At 36.6% G+C, this 13,232-nt stretch overlaps 1 protein-coding gene across 5 annotated transcripts in view; it reads left to right on the forward strand.

Moving 5' to 3' along the window:
• GPR89A (G protein-coupled receptor 89A) overlaps positions 1-13,232 on the forward strand; it is a 56,492-nt gene that overhangs the window by 5,972 nt on the left and 37,288 nt on the right. For 3 of the 5 annotated variants that reach the window (XM_007485335.3, XM_056819304.1, XM_007485334.3), the window contains exons 2-7: positions 1,670-1,729; positions 3,068-3,171; positions 3,902-4,008; positions 4,502-4,603; positions 5,686-5,718; positions 6,869-6,989. In XM_007485335.3, coding sequence (XP_007485397.1) covers positions 1,670-1,729; positions 3,068-3,171; positions 3,902-4,008; positions 4,502-4,603; positions 5,686-5,718; positions 6,869-6,989 — 527 coding nt within the window. The remainder of the gene's footprint in view (positions 1-1,669; positions 1,730-3,067; positions 3,172-3,901; positions 4,009-4,501; positions 4,604-5,685; positions 5,719-6,868; positions 6,990-13,232) is intronic. The other 2 variants (XM_056819305.1, XM_001368930.4) reach the window with 1 other exon arrangement.

The following is a 13,232-nucleotide window of genomic DNA, read 5'->3' on the forward strand; positions in this document are numbered from 1 at the left end:
CCTTATCTCTATTGTTCTCTTTTATGCCAGACTTTTACCTTGTGTGATCTGGACAAATCCTGTACAGTCTCCTGACCTTTGCCCACATTTTTCCCTCTCCCTAGAATGCCCTCCCACCCGATTAAGTTTGTGCCCATAAGACCTTTGACTTCTTTTCACCTGTGTCCCAGCAGCCTTCTTAACAATGTCACCAAACACCATAGGTCTCTCCCATTCCTTCAGATCTGAAACCATTAGCTCTGTGTTTTTCAGGCTACTCCTCTGTGACCTCCTGTACTATTCCCTGCAAGTTTCCAGAGTAAGAGGCCATCAGTCCCCTATGTGTATTGTCTCCTTTTAGAATACAAGTTCTTTGAGATCAGAGGCTATTTCCTTTTGTATTTGCATCCCTGAGACACTTCATAAATATATACTATTTTTTTTCTGTTTGTTCATTCATTCATTCAGCTCAAATTCTGTCCCCTTCATACCTTCCTACATTTCCCCCACTATATCCCTTGGTCGTTAATGACTTTGTTGGCCTCTCTCTTATGTATTATTTTGCATTAATTATTTTTCTACGTACAATAATGCCAAACAAACCTACAAGCTCCATGAAGGTAGAAACCATATATATTTGAAATCATCCACCATACTCAGCATCTAACAACTAATGCTTTGCACAGCATAGAGGCTTAGTAATTGTTAAATTGGATTGATTTAAGAGTCTTAAAGAATCTCTGTTCTTATCTATAGGAAACTTCTGGTGAATACAAGTTCCACGGACTCTATTATTACCATATTATTGCAAGATTAACTGCATGATTCTGTTTTGCCTTAGAAACAAAAATATAACAATACATGCCCTAGAACAGGAGTTCTTAATCTGGGGACCATGAACATTTAAAAAATATGTATTTTAATAATTGCAATTCAGTATAATACAGGTATCTCGTCCACATCACTGGGGTTAGAGGTGAGGCACCCCTGTGATCTGGAAAATCTGTGTAAAATTTTTTCACCTTGCCTTCAAGCCAGAGAAAAAGTCTGGATTTTTTTTTTCTTTTATGGAATGTTTATAGTACCTTATTGTGAAATTTGGGTCATAAGCTATATAGTTTCTAAACTTTTTATGTGTTGTCTGCTGGCCTTCATGTGTCATCTGTGACTTCTGCAAAACTCCCCCAAAATTCCCATTTAATTTCTTATGCAAACCTACGGTATTTTGAAACCACAATGGGGAAAGTCACAATGTGGAAGAAATACCTGTACTTTGAATTTAATTAATTGACTATAATATTCAGTGTAATAGTTTCTGTGTGAACCTATATATTTTATGCATTTAGAAATTATCTTGAAAAGGGGTCCATGGGTATCAGCAGACTGCCAGAGGAATCTGTGGGACAAAAATAAAAACCTCTGTCCGGGAAAAATATAATTTCAGAAATTGAGTCATTTCAACCTTTTTCCTTCTGTTATTGGTTTTCATTGATGTGAAGGTGGCAAAATCTAAGGGATGTTGTGAACCTCCAGTCCATGAAACAGTTTAATTATTTCAGCCATCTAAACATCAGACCCCTTGAACACTGCACATGCTAGTAAGGCCATCTGACCAAGACCTGATGCCTCTTGCCTCAATCAGTTTCAGCTACTTCCTCATCCCAGACTTGATCTCTTTTTCCATCTGCAGGTGCTCTTCTTTGGCTTTGGATGGTTGTTCTTCATGAGACAACTTTTCAAGGACTATGAGGTAAGAAGGGATTCTTTATGTGCCAGGATTTGAATCTGAAATTGCTTTAGGGTAGAACAACGAAAACATCAGTATTAATACAGAAGCCTCACAGTAGAACTCTGGGTGGTATTTTATTACTTATACATCCATTTTAGATAATATAACAATAAGGCCAGTGCAGCCTATGCTACTCCGATCTCAAAAAGACAACTGGAATCGGCTGGTAAAAGAGAAGGACTACAAGTAGTGTCTTGCTCAGAAGCCAGGACAAGAAAAAGGATTTCATAATTACATCAGTGTGGACATCTCATAGTCAGAATGTGACACAAGAGAGAATTGTTAGTGTAATGCAACCTTACAAATAAATATAGCTTTTTTTTTATTGACCTGATCTTCCAGACCCACCTGGCTTCACTCAGTGCTGTACACCAGAGCAGGAATTCTTAACCATTTTATATATCATACATCACTTTGGTCCTCTGGTGAAATCTATAGACCTTTCTCAAAATAATGTTTTTCAGTTTCTAAAACAAAACATATATGGTTATAAAGGAAAGCAATTATATTGAAATAAAAATAACAAAGTATTTTTAAAAGCAGGTTCACAATGCCCAGGTTAAATGCCCCTGCAATAGAGGTTGGTGTTATTTGTTTTGCTTTTAGTCTGGTTCTGGCCTAATATCTTGGGTTCAAGTTTGGACATGTGGAGATGGTCTTTTCTACTATGGTCATATTTATTTCAGCAATATGCTCCACATACTGCCTGGATCCTATCCAAGGTATCTACAAAAGATTAAAGTACCTTAAGAGATAGGCAGAACAAAAATTCTTTGGTCTTTCAAATAATAACCCTCCTGCTTTGGGATTCCCCAGTCTCAGGTTGGATGAGTATCCCCATCCTGTATTAACCAAATAGCCCCTTTATTTGCATGTATCCAAAGTGTGGAAGCTGTTCCTGATCTTCTCACTTCATGATTTTTTGCTTTAAATTCTCCATCCACAAGGAATCACATACCCTGAGGTATAACAAATTAAATTATAATTATTATATACTTTACAAAACTTAAATAATAGCCACAGGTTTTTCAGATCACAACTTTCTTGCCTGTTCCCTCTTTGGTTAGATTTATGTAGTTCTGAGAGGGGAAAATTAAAGTTGCCCACTAGTATAGTATTACAGTTTCATCTTATAACTCAATTCCTGTTCCCTTTTATTCTTTCAGACTCATAGTAAGATGCAAATGCCATCCTTTCCCCATAACTATAAGGGCTTCTGGTTCATGTGGGTTAAGGAAGCCTTTCCTTTGGCCATCTTTTAGCAGGAGCTGAACATAGTCTTTTATCATCCCTTGACAGGTGCGCCAGTATGTGGTACAAGTGATCTTCTCTGTGACCTTTGCCTTCTCCTGTACTATGTTTGAGCTCATCATCTTCGAAATCTTGGGAGTGCTGAATAGCAGGTGAGCTGTGCGCACCCATTAGCCTTCTTTGTGGAGAGTCCAGGGTTACATTCTTTCTGGAGATCGGTTACCTGGATTTTATCATAGAAAAAATGCGGAATAACCATCTCAGTCTCTCCTGTGGAGCAATTAGGATGGTAATGTGAAAAGCACCTCAAATGTCTAACTGTATCAAGATGTTAAAACTGTAAACACATTCTTAATCTTCGGTGTATACATGATTGGTTCTCTTTTAATTCATATACTGAGATGGTACTTCCAAACTTAAAGGTCAAAGTCATCTTATTTCCTTTAATGTTTAAAGTTGTGGCAACATAGACAAAGCAGTAGCAACCTGACAACTAATTGATATTCTTAGGAGTATCAGATGATAAAAAGGTTATGATTATAATGGGGGTGGGAGGGTAGACCTTTACCTTCTGTCTTAATAGGCAATGGGGGTTGTGACTTGCCCAGCATCACACCAGTAGGAAATGTCTAAGGCCAAATTTGAACTCGGGACTTTCCATCTCCAGGCCTGACACCGTCCAGTGAGCCACTTACTTGCCCCAAAGTGTATGATTATTGTTAACCACAGCAGCTTTCTGCTAAGCACATTGAGCTGCTTCCTGGGAGTTTGCAGGCTGTTGAGTTTGACTGTCAGATCAGAGGTGGAAGATGGTGAATTGTTAGGAGAAATTAGACTAAAATTTGTCATCCTCCCAGTGACCCTTTCCAAATTTCATTTCAGTTCCCGTTATTTTCACTGGAAAATGAATCTATGTGTAATTCTGCTGATCCTTGTCTTCATGGTGCCTTTCTACATTGGTTATTTTATTGTGAGCAACATCCGACTCTGTGAGTGTTTGAGCTTCCAGTGGTGTGGATGGGGATGAGTATGTTTGGGGCCTGAGGCCACCTGAGAGCTGCATTTTGCCTCCTTACTGAAAAGTAACCGCTGCCCTTTTACTTTTGGCAGGGGAGGGGTGGGATGAGGAGGATACCCAGTGTAGTACTTTATACATTAAATTACTCATTAAATATTTAAGTGAATAAATTTAGTGTGTTTTACCATCTTTCCATCTTTCAACATTATTTCTGTCTAAGTGTAACCCTGTCCTTTGTTTCAGTCAAATTTCCCTTCTTTTTCCTCATTTACCTTCAGCTGTTGTAAGGAATCTTCCATAAAAAAGTAGATTGTCCTTTATTAATGAATAGCAAATATGTGGATGGGAGAGGAAGAGAAGGTCATTGGTGTGATTCTTGTGTTTCTAAGTAGAGCAAGCTCCTAACTTTTGTGTATCTTGCATCCACTCCCCACCCCAACCCCAACCTATTTCTTTTATCTTAGTACACAGACAACGAGTACTTTTTTCCTGTGGATTATGGTTGACCTTCATGTACTTCTTCTGGAAATTAGGAGATCCATTTCCCATTCTCAGCCCAAAACATGGTGAGTAATTTGGTTTTAAGCAAATACTTTAAAAAAAAATTTTTTTTCCCAGAGAAATGGCAGTTTATGTAACATTCCTCATCATGCATCCTAGCACTGAACTCAATTAAGACCTTTTCTTTTAGAATTAAATTAACACTTTGCCCCTAGATGATAGAAAATTGCTGATTCCAGGACTGAATCATTTTCTGTCACCATAGAAATTACAAAATTATTTCAGTGGGTGAGTCTCTGTTGAGAAAGGTAAGCATTACTATTGCTGGATTAAAAAAACCTTTGCAGAAATCACTGTTTTTTCCTAAGATCACCTTCATTTTACAAAAACTCTTAAATAATAGTAAGCTTCAACCAGTTAAACTTTCTTTGTAATTATTCACATTTTGAATTTTTCCTTTTTTTCTTTTGTAACTTTTAATGATGTATTTTGTTTTTAGGTTTCAAACATTTACAGATTACATTCCACTTCATGAGATGTCTCATAAAGTAAAATTGATAATATAGTGACTTCATCTGAAGAATATACACAACATTTCACATCTGTAGCATTCCCCCACTGCTTTTTTCCCCCCCAAATTAACAAAAATCAATTTTCTTTCCCTCCTAGCCTCTATTTCTTAAAAAAAAAGAACAAATTACTTATTTCAAATATACATAATCCAGCAAAACAAATCTCTCAGTGACTGAATACAGAAATATAAATGTCTCATTCTGTACCCTAAGTCCATTACTACTTTCTAATGGATAGAATATTATTAAAATAAAATGGAACATATGATATATCATAATAACTTTTTAGTCACTCCCTATATATCTCAGGGTTTTTTTTATCCATTAGTTCCCATTTGTTTTTCCTCTTATGTGGTCATAGGGTATATGCTGTACTTCTAGTTTGGTTTGGTTTTTCACTTTCCATAAAGGTCCTTCCCTATTTCTTTGTATTTCTTATACTTGTTCTTTTAATTATTTGATCATTCCCCTAATATTTGATGTTGAGGTTGCTTTCAGTTTTTGCAATTACAAATAGTTCTGCTGTGAAAATATTTAATAGATAGTCCTTTTTTTGTTTTTGATAATACTTTTAGGGTATATTCCCAACAATGGAATTGAGTCAAAGGGTATGGCTGTTTCTGTAACTTTTATTGCATGCTGCAAGATTGCTGTCCAAAAAGATTCCAGTATGCAGTTCTTCCTGTAATGAATGAATGTTTCCCTACAACCCTGCCAGCATTGAGTTTTCTTGCTTTTAATTATTTTTGCCAATTTGATGAGTGGTACCTCAGTCTTTGTGTTTGCATCTTTTTTGTTATTAGTGAAATCAATCACTTTTAATTGATTACTAACAGTTTGTGTTTTCCTCTTTTACAAATAGCCTTTTCTTATCTTTTGATCATTTATCCAAATACAAAAATGAATCCTATACAAAACCTTGAATCAACAATTGTGTGTGTGCGCGTGTGTGTTTGTGTTTGTATGTGTGTATACTGAAGAATATGAATCTTTCAGTCAACAGGGCTGCCTTCTAGAGTATTTTGAGATAAAAATTAAGATATTAGAACTATGTTTGATAAACCACCTAGTACAGTCAAGTAGAATATATACATATAAATAAATATAAATGTATGTACATATGTATATATGGAGAGCGAGAAATTGTTACATTTTATTATCAGAACACAGGATAATCCAAAAATTATTTGACTTTGAAAAATAAATATTAGGTATAATTGTTTTCTGCAACATATTTGTCCTCATAATTTTTTTCTGCTAAGATTTTAAAAAAAGAATTGGTATTTCCATAATGCCAGTCAATAGTGAAGAGAGATTGCCCCAAAGCTCACCAAACAGAGAAACTAGACTAAGACAAAAAAAATTGATTGTGGCAAATACCTTATACACAGATAATTGAGAGTTGGAATTCTGAGGTAACTATAATATAATGGAAAGAGCCCTGGTTTTAGAGTCCAAAGAAGCCTGTATTTGGACCCTATCTCTGACATTTACCAGCTGTGTGATCTTGGGCAAGTTATATAACTTTAGTAGCCCTCCATTTCCTTATCTGAAAAATGAGGATAGTAATATCTGTACTACCTATCATCCAGGATTATTCTGAGAATCAAATCAGATCATCAATCTAAAGTGCTTTTCAGACCTTCAAGAGCTACATACATGTCGTGTGTTGTATTTAAGAATCCCAGGTGAATTTGTCTGTTTACAGCAAAGGAAAAAGCCAGTTGCTATGTCACTAATATGATTTCATTTTTTCAGGGATCTTGTCCATAGAACAACTCATCAGTCGGGTGGGTGTGATTGGGGTCACCCTCATGGCCCTGCTATCTGGATTTGGGGCTGTCAACTGCCCATACACCTACATGTCCTACTTCCTCAGGTAACTTGGTTTTTGTCCTTTTTCTTCTTTTTCTGCTACTTTCAGAAGTTCATGCATCCTCTACACAGCTATCTGTCCTCAAACCTATATCAGCAATGTTTTGAGGCTAATCCATTTTTTTTCCAAAAGGGAAAATAATGAATTTTAGGACATGACTTTCAGAAATAAAGCACACCAATTTGAGGAACAATTCAATTCATCAAGCATTTATTAAGCATTTACTGTTGCATATTATTTCAATTACTAAGAAGAATCTAAAGCTGACACATTACAGAGTTTCTATTTTTAAGGAGCTAGACATCTAGAGGGGATCTATAAAACATGTACATAGCCAATATTCATTTATTAAGCACATACTATGGGCCAGGCTCTGTCTTAAGGGCTGTGGATACAAAAAAAAGAGAAACAAAAGGCAAAAATCTCTGCCCTCAATGAGCTCCCAATTCTAATTTCACAATATGCAAACAACTACATACAAACAAGTTATAAAAATTGCAGACAATCCATAGAGGAAAGGCTTCTTGTGGAAGGTGTGAAGAAGTCTAAAAGATCATCTATTCCAAACTGTACATAAATAGGAATCATTTTCTTTAACAGTGATGGCATGTTATCCCTTGTGTTAGGGAACTCACTGTCTCTTGAGGTAGCCTGTTTTCATTTTTGGCAGCTCTAAACCCAAAAAATAACATCCCTGACAAGGAGTCATCTAATTTTTGCTCAAAAACCAAACCCTATCCAAAGGCAGGCCAGTCAGCTTTGGAGTAACTAATTGTTGGGACATTTATGGAGCTAAAATCCATATTTTGCTGTCATATTTCTGGGGTCACTCAGAACAAATCCAATCCATCTTCCATGGACCTCCAAATACATGGAGGTTTTAGTTATATCTCCCTTGAGTCTTTTCAAGATTAAAACAGCCCCAAGCTCAATCAGTAGATTCTTCTATGGCATGACCTTTAAGTTCTTCTCCTTCTTATCAATATCTTTCCTAAATGCATTGCCCAGAACTGAACATAATACTCCAGTTAGAGTCAGACTAGAACAGAGTAAAGAGGGACTATCATCTCCCTCATTTGGGATTCTTACATCTGTAAATGCAGCCTGAGATCGTATCATATTAGCTTTCTTGGCTCTGTATAATACTGTTGATTCATAATGATCTTCCAGTCCATGAAATCCCCAGATCTTTGTCAGCAAAACTTGACTTTTTAGCCAAATGTCCCCATGTTGTACTTGGGAAGTTGAGTTTTTTTTAACCTGGCCTTAAAACTTTTCATTCATCCTTTTTAAATACCATTGTATAAGATTAAATTTAGTGTTCTAATTTCCCTTAATAGTATTTTGGACCCTGACTGTCATTCAGGATATTAACTGACCCTTCTTGGATTTGTCTCATCTGCAGATTCAGTAAGCATGCCATTTAGGCATTTATCTAAATCAATGATAAAGAATGTTCAAGTGACACCGGACTATTCAGAGTCTATAAACTTGGAAGGAAAAAAAAATACATCTTTATTTTCATTCTTCTTGACTAAAATTTATTATTTCCTTCAATTATAACTATAGAAAGCACATTTTTCTGAGACCCAGGGGTCCATAGCCTTTACCAATTTGCCAAAGGAGTCCATAGGACACAAAAAGAGATTTAAAGCCCTTCTAATTATACTAACATCTACCTGATACCTGTCCATTTTATCCAGAAGAACAGTTTGAGAGACATTGTCAAATGTTTTACTATGATCTAGGTAAATGGTAAACATATCATTCCTCTGATTTATCCAAGTAATCTACCACAAAAGGAAATATGGAATGTGCCTCAAGACCAGGGCCAGGGTTAACTCTTCCCATTGCTCAGTCTAAAGATTCTTTTCAGAGGACCTCTCAATGGATATAACAGAAGGAACCTAAGAATTTGGCAGTTCTTCCTTCTTTTCTTCTTCCCTTATTTATCTACTCCAAACAGGGAACCTTTTTTTGATTACCTTCTAACATACTAATATGGCCTTGTTTGTCACTCTTTAGATTCATCACTAGGCTCCTGATGCCATTTTTTTTAGAGAACCACCTCATTCATTTGGTATTCATTATGAGGCAAGAGACTGAGTTCAAAGTCCACCTCAGCCGTTTACTTACTTTGTGATCATTGGAATGATATTTAACCTCTTAGAGCTTCAATTTTCTCATTTAGAAAATGACAGTAATTATACTTCTACTGCCTACCTCAAAGGGTTGTTGTGTGGAAGGCCCTTCATAAACCTTAAAGCACCAAGGAATTTGAAAAGTTATTTTATTATCTGACACACAAAACGTGGTTTATAAATGCTAAATGATTGATTGTTGAAGTCAGCAAAGGCAATATGATAATAATAATGGCTAGTATTTATATAGAACTTTAAAGTTGGCAAAGTGCTTTAAATAGCTTTTTTCTCATTTGGTCCCCAGAACAACCCTGTGAGATAGGTGCTTTTATTATCCCTGTTTTACAAATAAGGATACTGAGGCAGCATTTGAACAGTGATTTAAAGAGATACCAGGGACCAAGCAATGCTTTTTATTTTTTGGATAAGAGGACTAAATAAGTTTGTAGGGAGAGAAGAAGTGGCAGTAGGGCTAGTATAGCTTGGTGAAACTTTGAGCTGTGTCATGTAGGGTTGCCCAAGATAGATCATAAAGAGTTCTGATAAAAAAGTGATACACAATAGAAGGAAATGGCAAATCACTGCAGTATCTTTGCCTAGAAAACCCCATGGATAGTATTAAAATAATCAAAGATATGTCACTGGAAAATGAGCCCCTCAGGTTGGAAGGTGTCCAACATACTCCTGGGGAAGAATGGAGGACAGCTACAAGTTGTACTAGTGAAGTGGCTGGACCAAAACCAAAAGGAAACTCGGCTGGCAAAAAAGAAAGGTCAATGCTATAAAGATCTGTAATGTATAGGAGCCTGGAATATAAGATCTATGAAACAAGGAAAAACTGGATATGATCAAATAGAAGATGGAAAGATTGAACAGCAGTAGCTTCAGTGTCAGTGAACTCAAATGGAAGGAAAAGGGTGAATTTATGTCAGGTGATTATGACTTATGTTACTGTGGGCAAGAATCCTTAGAAGAGTTCGAGTAGCCTTCATACTCACTAAAAGGATGAGAAAAGCAGTAGTGGGGTATACTCTCAAAAATGAGAGAATGATTGTCTGTTTTAGTGTAAGACAGACTATTCAGCTTCACAGTGATACAACCACTGATGCAGACGTGGCTAAAGTTAATTAGTTCTGTGAAGACCCACAACATCTTCTAGAAATAGCACCAACAAAATAGCCAGTTATCATAGAGAACTGGAATGTGTAAAGTAGGCAATCGAAAGATAATTGGAGGGTTGAGCTGGGTGGCTGAATGGATTGCCAGCCAGGCCTCAAGACTGGAGATTCTAGGTCAAATCTGGCCTCAGACACTTCCCAGCTGTGTGATCCTGGGCAAGTCACTTAACCTCCATTGCCTAGCCCTTACCACTCTTCTGCCTTGGAACCCATACACAGTATTGATTCCAAGATGGAAGGTAAGAGTTTAAAAAAAATCAATACAAATAGCTAATGAAAGAAGGAAAGTAAATGGTAAAGGAGAAGAAGAAAGATGAGGCTTTACAAATAGCTAATGAAAGAAGGAAAGTAGATGGTAAAGGAGAAAGGGAAAGATATACTCAACTGAATGCAGAAGTCCAGTGAATAGCAAGGAGGGATAAGGTTTTCTTAAGTGAACAACACAAAACCAAGAAAATAACAAAAGGTCAAAAGCAAGAGATCTTTTCCAGAAAATTAGAGATATCAAGGGAACGTTTCATGCAAAAATGGGCATAATAGAGGATAGCTGGGTGGCTCAGTGGATTGAGAGCCAAGCCCAATATGCAATATTGATTCTAAGCTGGAAGGTAAGGGTTTAAAAAAAAATTTTAATGGGCATACTAAAAGACAAAAGTGGTAGGGACTTAACAGGCTTAGAAGAGATTAAGAAGAGGTGGCAGATATGTACAGAGGAACTGTACAAGAAAGATTTTCATACCATTGATATGACCCAGAGTCATACATCCTGGAGAATAAAGGGAAGTGGCTTAGAAAGCATTGCTAACAGTAAGTCTAATGAAGATGGCAGAATTTCAACTAAACTAGTTAAAATCCTAAAATGCTGCTGTTAAAGTTCAATATGTTAGCAAATTTGGAAAATTCAATAGTGGCCATTGGACAAGATCAGTTTATGTTCCAGGCCTACGGAAGAGCAATGCCAAATAATGTTCAAATTACCAAACAATTACTCTCATTTCACATGCCAGCAAGATTATGCTTAAGATTCTGAAAGCTAGAGTTCAGCTATATGTGAACCAAGAATTACCAGAAGATTAGGTTGGTTTTCCAAGTAGTCAGAGGAACTAGAGACCAAATTGCCAGCATATCCTGTATTGTAGAGAAAGCAAGAGAGTCCCATAAAAACTTCTACTTCATTGACTAAACTAAAGCCTTTGACTTTGTGGATCATAAAATGTGGCAGATCCTCAAAGATATGGGAGTACCAGATCATCTTTTCTCCTGACAATGTGTATGTGGACCAAGAAGCAACAGTTAGAACTGAACAAGAAGCACCTGATTGGTTTAAGATGGGAAAAGGAGTACAGCAAGGCTATATATTGTCACCTTATTTATTTAACTTATATGCAGAATACATCATGTGAAATGCCAGGTTGGATGAATCAAAAGCTGAAATTGAGTTGCCAGGAGAAATATCAACAACTTCAGATATATAAATGATACTGTTTTGATGTCAGAAAGTGAAGAAGAATTAAAAAGCCTCTTGATGAGTGTGAAAGAGAAGAATATAAAAAGCTAGCTTAAAGTTTAACATGAAAAAAACTAAGATCTTAGCAACTTAGCATCACTTCCTAGCAAATAGGAGAAGAAATGGAAGCATCAGATTTTATAGTCTTGGGCGCAAAGATCACTGCAAATGGCAGCTGCAGCTATGGGATTAAAAGACACTTGCTCCTAGGAAGGAAAGCTATGGCAACTCTGGATAGTATCCTAAAAAGTGGAGTCATCACCTTGACAACAAAGGGTCATATAGTCAAAACTATAGTTTTTCCAGCATTTATGGCTGAGAGTTGGATTATAAGGAAAACTGAGCACCGCAGACTCAACACTTGGGCAAGACTTTTGAGAGTCCTTTGGGCAGCAGGATCTAATCAGTCAATACTTAAAGAAATTAAGTTAGACTATTCACTGGAAGGTCAATACTGAAGCTGAAGTTTAAATACTTTGGCCACATAGTGAGAAGATAGAACTCATTGGAAAAGACCCTGATATTGTGAAAGATTGAAGGCAAAAGGAGAAGGGGATGGTAGAGAATGAAATGGAAAGATAACGTCCTAGAAGCAATGAACATAAACGTGGACAGACTTAGGGAGATAGAGGATAAAAAAGCCTGCTGTGTCCATGAGGTCACAAAGAGTCAGACCACTGAATGAATGAACAACAACCCTTCCACCTCTCCCCTACTATCTCTAGAGGCAAGGAACAAAATAGAAAAAAAAACATTAAATAGCCTCCCAACTTTTCAGCCAATTATGTGGCAAGATCCTCTCCAGAGGTTGAGCTGGACTTAGAGGTTTGAATAGCATATAACATTTTAATAGTGTGGAATATTGTAAGAGTACATATGTAAATATCAGAAGAGTCAACTAAATGAAAAAAGAATACTGGGCAAAATGAGGGTCCAATTGAGTTAAAAGTTATACATTTATAGGGAACCCATGCAGTGTTATGACTTTTCGATATCTGGAAAGTAGAGGCAGAAAAAGTGGGTGTTGGGTGTCAAAGTTTAGGAGGATGGAAACAACATGAACTAATCCCCAACCTCTACCTACATGCTGCTTTCTACCGTGCAGTATAATAGGAGACAGTGCTGAGTTAAGTAGATACTTTGACAATATGTCCTTTCTGTCACTAGGCCAGAACCAAAGAAGAATATATGAGAGATGAGACAGTAAGGGGCCTCCACTGTCCTTTAATCAGTATCTCAAGAAATGAAAGCACCATTATTTTAATTTAATGTGTCTCTTTTAAGGTTTTTCAGGGAAAGGGTTGGACTTGAATTAATTTACTGTCCTGGTTCATGATAAATGACTTAAATTATACCTGATGGTGATAATGGAGCCTCCCTTTTAAATTTAAAACAGTACTAACAATATGTATGTGTATTC

Source organism: Monodelphis domestica, chromosome 2, assembly GCF_027887165.1.
Source record: "Monodelphis domestica isolate mMonDom1 chromosome 2, mMonDom1.pri, whole genome shotgun sequence".
Classification (NCBI taxonomy): domain Eukaryota; kingdom Metazoa; phylum Chordata; class Mammalia; order Didelphimorphia; family Didelphidae; genus Monodelphis; species Monodelphis domestica.